The sequence below is a fragment of the Pecten maximus genome, chromosome 15, assembly GCF_902652985.1.
Source record: "Pecten maximus chromosome 15, xPecMax1.1, whole genome shotgun sequence".
Classification (NCBI taxonomy): domain Eukaryota; kingdom Metazoa; phylum Mollusca; class Bivalvia; order Pectinida; family Pectinidae; genus Pecten; species Pecten maximus.
In genome coordinates this window covers 13,621,476-13,629,199 of record NC_047029.1, presented here as the reverse complement: position 1 = coordinate 13,629,199, position 7,724 = coordinate 13,621,476, and the positions used below count along the sequence as shown (strand labels likewise).

General features: G+C 36.7%; 1 protein-coding gene across 2 annotated transcripts; it reads right to left on the bottom strand.

Annotated features, from left to right (window-relative positions):
• Positions 1-1,109: 1,109 nt before the first annotated feature.
• On the bottom strand, positions 1,110-6,727 carry LOC117343789 (sepiapterin reductase-like). 2 transcript variants are annotated; one of them, XM_033906288.1, is made up of 4 exons: positions 6,502-6,727; positions 4,400-5,068; positions 3,354-3,506; positions 1,110-1,628 (listed from the first exon to the last, which is right to left on the bottom strand). In XM_033906288.1, exons 2-4 carry the CDS (start codon positions 4,935-4,937, stop codon positions 1,480-1,482), a joined length of 840 nt encoding a protein of 279 aa, XP_033762179.1. In that variant the 5' UTR covers positions 4,938-5,068; positions 6,502-6,727; the 3' UTR covers positions 1,110-1,479. The 2 variants fall into 2 exon arrangements, with proteins under 2 accessions (XP_033762179.1, XP_033762178.1); XM_033906287.1 differs by lacking the exon at positions 6,502-6,727 and adding an exon at positions 6,196-6,402.
• Positions 6,728-7,724: the final 997 nt, after the last annotated feature.

The following is a 7,724-nucleotide window of genomic DNA, read 5'->3' as shown; positions in this document are numbered from 1 at the left end:
TACTGCGCTATATGTAAAGAAAAGCAGCAATGACAGCCTCTTCTCAGCGCCAGTCTCTGTAACAAGGAAACATGTCACCGAGCTGCTTTAATCGAGTGTAATGTGTTGTCTACGTCTTAACTTAGTTTATTTTCTCGTTGTGATATTTAAAATATTGACAAATGGTTTAAAATGGGTAACTAAGGCTCAAAGAAATGCACCTATGATAAAAGTGAGAATGATTGAATTCTGATCGACATCTTGAGTGTCCACATCTTCCCAACATATAATTTGTATTCACATGAGAACAAACTATGCTGCTCTGTTGACTTACTTTTCATAAGGCTGATTACATTAAAGAGCTTATCAGAACGGGAAACAGAGACCCAACAATTCCTTCATTTTACCTGAGGATACAGGACACTACAGACTCTTGCACGTCAGATCCTTATTTCGATCACTACATAGTGTGTAACCAGCAAGGACAGTTTACAACTAAGCTGTATGATCAGCGCAAGAAGTTCAATTTTTTAATAGTTAATTTTCTTCTTCAGGAGAGTAACATTGGTTCTTACTTACCAAAGGTACGCACCTACGGTGCTTACATGTTGCGGTTGTTTCTATATTAAAGGATGGACTTGTTTACATTTCACGATTTCCGTGGCAGATGTCGACTAATGACGTTTTATATGCATTTTACAGACATTTCATCATTAAAAGAATTTAAGAGTTTTTTGAAGAAAAAGAAAGGAAAAATATCCAAACCATAACCAGAATAAGCGCTGAAATTAGAGTTTTTTGCTAAATATTCCCAGGGTAATCAACTGGAATTGGTCCATAACGAAAGTCACTACTTGACCAATAGTGCAATTTAGAAGTATGCCCCAGAAACGCTGATATTGGTTATTATTTTTACTCATTGATTCCATGATGACCATGGAAATGTTGAAAGTGATACTACTCCATATCAAAAGCACTATACGAGAACTTAATTGATTTGTGTGCGGATATTTTCTAAATGGCCTGGGACATATAGGACCTGTTGGAATATCTTCCGCCAACAAACGTAAGGCGGGGATTTTTACCGTTTATTAATATATTTTGAATAATAGAAAATAACAACACCTTGACGCATTCGTTTCTTTTATTGATTACTTTTATTTACGCTTAAAAGATTCTCCTTCAAACAGCCGATGTCTTACCGACGATATAATATGATATCATGAATAAACACTTGTGAATCAACATAGAAAATATTATATTTCATTACAACGATTCCATTAATAGTTATTGTCAGCTACTTTACTGGTTTTAGGCCTTTATACTTGGGCATTTAATGACTCTTGCACAACAGTTGTGTATATGTTGTTACAAAGGCCCTCTGGGCCTGCATCGATCATTTATAAATTGCAGTGGATATGAGGAAACAACATCAACACTTGCTGACGCCGCGCCTCGACATAAGGTTACCGGTTGTACGGACCAACAGAGCTAAAATTACTACTGTTTATATTTGTCTGCATATGGCTTGAATTTCCGAAGAAAGTAGTCCACGAACTCAGCGTTATCAAAAGCGTTTTCCTCCAATACCTGCTCTAGGTCGGCTACAGATTCCTCTGGTGTCAGCAACTTGCCGTCCTCACGCATTCCTGGGAAACAAATTAATAATTGTTTGTTTTAAATGATAGAATACATTTAAATTGTGTACCTGGATGCAAACAAAGAGTGTAATTAAAGTGGGAAAATAATAAACAGCCAGGGCCATACGTCCTATCAAACCCATGCAGAATATCACTGCATGTCGTAAGATGCGAACAATTGTAGGGGTCCCTGCTGGGTCGTAGGTGGTTTCCCCAATATCTTCTGTTCATAGGACATTGGATAGACCGATAACAAAGTCCGATGTGCCCAGCTGCATGTTGATCGTAGATGTTTGCCCCCTTAAGATTCAAGGATTTTCTACCATGTCTTCTAGTTAGGTGTAGGTGACATAGAAGAAACCAAAATTAATCTTCTGTCCCCTTTTCAACACTTTCGATCTTCAAACTTTTCTTTCTTTCCTCACTGCTCTCCCCTTTGTGCGAGATGCATGCATGTAGTGTATATGTGTGTGGGTTTTTTTTGGGTTTTTTCAGGCTTCGGTATGTTTGTCTCCTTGTAAACTGACGTCGACTTTGTAATGCTAACTCACTAAAGCATACTATCGGGAAACAAACCTGCAGAACACCCACCCGGTCACAATATTCTGACCACAGGCGAACCAGTCGGTCCAAATGCTGAAATGCTGATTTCTAAACAAGAGTAGAAGCTACCATTTCTTGATTGTCTCTGCCATTGAACAGAACCCAAAGCCTTCCTCATAGGGGCGAATACTCTACTAAAAGCCCAATAGTGAGGCAGCGTCAAGGGAGACTTAGACAGAAAAAAGTAAGATCCCAAATTTTGTCACCTCTTACGACCACGCCATTGGGGCAGCAGATAAAGTGTATGGGGATGGATGCTAAGAGAAACATCGACAGCCAGGGTAAGAAATGGGACTATTGTAGTGGGGTCACCGACAGCAATAGTTATATGCTTGGTGATCTGTCTCTACATAATTTAGTAGTCCCCGATTTTGCAGGGGCACATGTTTAGTCGCATTAAATGATAATACACAGTGAGATTATGTATGCCTAATGCCAGATCGTTCCAGTCACAGACACCTTACGAATATAGTATAGAAGGGCCGTATTTGATATGTGGGAAGGCACAAGGGGCTATAAATGTACATAAGGCATGACATGTTCTACTACCTCACTTCATTGGACAATTTCTGCACCAACACAAGCTGCAATGCAAACATTGTACCACTTAGGAGATCCTATGCTTTCCATATGAATTCATCGCTTTTCTCTTCAGGGCCAATCAACTGGCCATTGACCAATTTTCTTTGAAAATGACCAAAGATACCATTTGTTAAAGTATATCCCCTAGCGCCATTTCCCAAATACCAAATAATAATACCCTTCATCGTTACAAGTGCCTGTGCTTCCATGACCGGCACGCATATCTGAATGGTGAATTGGCACTCAAGATACAGTGACATTATAGTATGGACATTTAAACATTTATTTAATATGTTTCATTTGATGTTCTTAATGCTGGATGTGTCTGTTTTATGTCCTGTGATATATTTCATTGTATTTTCTTTAACATAATGGATATGTTATTATTTTTTGCTTTTTTTTTTTTTGCCTTTTTTTTTTTTTTTTTTGCAAAAATATATAAAAAGTAAGACTAAAATAGTAATGTCATTGGTTCATCTTCACAACAACACTGTAAATGAAAAGCAGGTTTAACAACGTACAACCAACAGATTAAAAAAACGGACTTGCCATTTGTCACTTTACGTAATGATGATGAGGATGAATTTGTCTCAATATCTCGAAACATGTCTGTGTCGACACCGCCTGGCGAGTATGTCAGAACCCGAATAGATGGTTCTTCGGCGCAAAGGACTCTGAAAAACATATCACGGGCAGCTTTGCCTGAAATAGAAAATAAACAAGATATGAAGGACAAGGTCATCTCTATGACACAAGATGTCGAGCACAAGGAGGTCTCTTCATATACTGAACATTTCGAAAATCTAATTCCCTATAACTCTTTTTCTTTATAATTGAACGCATTAAATCCTGATTGGAAGGATAGTTACAGGATGTACATTAATTCAGCATAAAAAAAAGTAAAAATTAAAAACAAAATGCCTGTAATAGAAATAACTTCTGATTAGTCATAATTTAGATATCGTCTGGTTTTGATGAAATTTGCTATCTATGTTTAGCATAAGATCACTGAAACAATGGCGGAATTTATTTTTGGAAATGGTATTGTCATATTTTGATGAAATGTGGTATGTAGGTACATCATAGGACAACGGTCACATTCCTAGCCTGTTGCACATTTAAACAAAACAGCGGCCAATTCCTGACCTCTGATTGGTCGCAATTTCAATATTGCCTGATTTTGATGTAAAGTTTGTATATATGGGTATTAGGGGATCGCGAACCGTATGGATATTGCTACCATAGTATTCACACGGAGGCTTCCGATTGGGTTTCGTTACCATAGCCAAAACATTTGCATCTTAGGGACTATGAAGGCGTTTGGTGAACTTCTGTGATGGTTTCCAATACCAATAAGCACTTGTTTTTATTTTGCTTTTTATACAAGACTATATTGAATTCATATTTTGCCCCCGATTTGTAGATATAATAGAGTTAGTTCATTTAGTTTTCATTTGCATTTTAACGTATTATTATCAAGTGTGATGGATAGCTTTTGTTGCCATACTGAACAAAATGTTTATGACATTCAATTAAATGTCAAATGTATCATGCCATAAAACCATCATAAGGTATTAGTGATTAATTCAATGTACCTGCGCAATATAGGTGGAGTGACGGAATTGGACGCTGAGATCCCCCTGACGTTACGTTGACTACGACTCGAGACGGTGAAGGATCACAAAATGTTGCGAAGAAGCTCGTGTTGAGTAAAATCATGCCGCAGAGGTTCATGTTATAGTAAGACCGTACGCGGTCGGTGTCACACAACTGAATCGCAGTCTTGTCTTTGTCACCAGTGGTAGCACAGTTATGAACAAGCATTACCTGTTCAAAATCATCCTTTGAACATTTGCTTTCAGTAAGCAGACTATCAAATATTCCATTAAAATATCCTTCATCAGATTTTCCCTGGTCATACTGTCTAACTAAAACCGTTATATTGGGAGCCGTTGCTTGCAATTCCGTCCTGATGCATTCCAAAGCCTCCTCATTCCTCGCCATCAGTACCAAGACGGAATTCGGAGGGAACTTGACCGCAAACTTCAGGGCCATGCATCTACCAAATCCTCTACTGGCTCCGGTAATGGCTACAAAACTCTTCTTTAGGAAAATATTCTCTCGCTTCTCCATGTCGCCTTGAATTTAATATTACAACAGAACTCCCACAGTACGTAATGTATTAAACAGTTATTCCCGACGCAGTCGATTTTTTTAATGCTGATTTTTGGGTTGTTTTCCGTGTTTTTTAATTGAGCTGGATTCTGGAATTGACAATGGAGACAGTCTTATAAATTTCACGCGTTGCTTACGTGACAATAAATATATACAACCAATCGTACATGACTATTCTTTGTTACTGATATATAATATAGATCTAATAATCTCGAATTAAACAACTTAATGGGTTTAATTGCAATACAATGAAAATAAATGTAGAAAAGAACAATGTTCATTTGTAATATACGATTGACAATAATACAACAAAAGAAAAAAATCACTAAAGGATGGGAAATTGACTTTGAAGAGCTACACTGCTTAGCATTGAATGGTCGATGTAAAAGATAAAACGCGGGCACCCAAGGAACAAAAAGGTAGGGACAAAACAATATTATTTGTTTTTACTTAAAAGTTTGTGTAATTAATTAACACTTTAATATGCACTGAAAATTCAATCCTTGCAATATACCAATGTACCAGGGAGCTATATACATGACAAAGAACTATTTACATAAATTATCTAATGAGGTTAGCAAAACATTTGAGTAAAATAAAATGGTTTATTCAAAGACATTGACAAATTAATAATGTAAACTTATCTTTAGTTATGAAGGCGATCAGGAGTACCTTTGTTCACTACTGAAACAGCAACTTCCGGTGTATTGATATCAACTTTCGGTTTATATCTAAACTTCCGGTTTAGAACCCAAAGTCCAAGACTTAAAGTAATATATTAACATGGATATGGAATTGATAAAATCTATATAACATATGTTAACGACTGTTAAGTTATCATGTACCTACCTGTAGTCTACAAGTAAACATTCATTAAGCATTATAAATGGGCATTTTAAGAAAATTTAACATATAAGCTAATAGTAAGCTAACAGTACTTTTAAACACATAATCATAGAGTATGATAATGTGAATTGAACAAAGAACTGGAATGCTACATTTGTAAATATTACATGCGAAACAGTTTAGGTCTCAATTAGAGCGAATAAGAATAATGTGACATATAGCAGTCTTGAATAATTAAACGCTAAGTCGATAGATGTCAGGGCTTGTTAACAAAAATACTTGGCAAGTAAGACGAGATATTTAAAACAAAATAACTATTGAAGGAACAGAGATATATATATATGTATTTAAAGTGAAATGAAAAAAATACCTCCTCAATAATCACGCAATATCCATCCGCCAGTTGTAGCATTACTCATGTACATGTGGCACGATATATGATGTTTACACAATGTCAATATTTAGGACGACCAAGCTACAGGACAGGTTTATCGGGATTATGTGTCAGGAAGTGACTGGGACATGTGATATAGGTACGCGTATCAATACCACAACTAATATCAAAATATTATCTTTACATTCGAGCAATGTAACGATTAATATTCGGTCTAAGTGCATGTAGCTATATATATATATATATATCTGTGCGCCATGTGTGTTTACAAAACATACCGACCTTTACAGTGGTTCTCTGTAACATATCATGGTTTACTGGGTCTCGAACCTGGTTGATCACGTGATCAGTGTTAATAAAATCATCTCAATCTATAGACATTAGAAGTGTGTTGTCTTTTCAGATTACATCTGACTACATTCGGACATGTAGGGTTGTTTATTCTCGTTATTTGAAAAGAACTGGAATGCTGCATTAGAGTGAATAAATAGAATGTAAACAGTAGTTTTCCGTTACAGGTAGGGTGTACGAACTGTGTCCGCTGTCTGCTGTAGGGTGTAGGTAGATATACAGATCAAGTTCAAGTTACCTGGTCACGGTCACTGTTACTATTTTTAGCGGGGAGCGGTACGGGACATGACATTGTATTGCTTTAGCATTAACCAACACGACGTTTAGGGATGATTTTTCTTTAATTATGTTTTCAATATTTGTAATTGCTGGGAGAATACAATCAGGTAGTCATCCATTAGGTACAATTCATCTTCATACTGCATATCGCACGGAATATTTACACCATCATCGACACCTGGAAGGTTCAGAACAAAGTACATGGTAAAGGCAGTTATTGAACATGATGTATTATGAGTGCAACCCACTACTAACTCTAATAAGTGAGCTATGGAACTTCCCACAGGTGACTCAAGTAATAATTTTGGGAAAACTAATGAGAAATTGTTTAAGCTGTAGATGAATATTACATAACTGCAAATGATATACTATCCTAACATTAATCTTTCCTGATGAACAACAATTTGTTTTTTTTGAAACATCTAATTATATTGTACTTTTATTTAAACTCATTGATAACACCATCGATATCAGCCGAAATGCTACTCTTGTCACGCTAGCCTTCATCCTTTGGACTTGACTGCTGTTTGACGGCCTTGCAGAAGTCAAAGCTGTTATCTATTTTCCAAATACATGGTATACAGAATTTTGGATGTTGTTAAACAATGCACGAATATAGCTGTCGTCTCGTCGGCTTCCGTCTTTTTCACAGGTTAAGACCGCATTCGAATAGCACATCTTACAGCACCTTACTGGATGTCGTTACACAATACACATATACGTCTCGTCTGCTTGCTTCTCCTTTACAGCTTAAGCCCGCATTGGAATAGCACAGCTTACAACGCTTACCAATCTCAGCCAGGTTACTTTCATCAGATGGTGTTGTTCTTTATAAATAGGATTGGCAATTACAAGTTCCGCGTGAGACCGGTAAC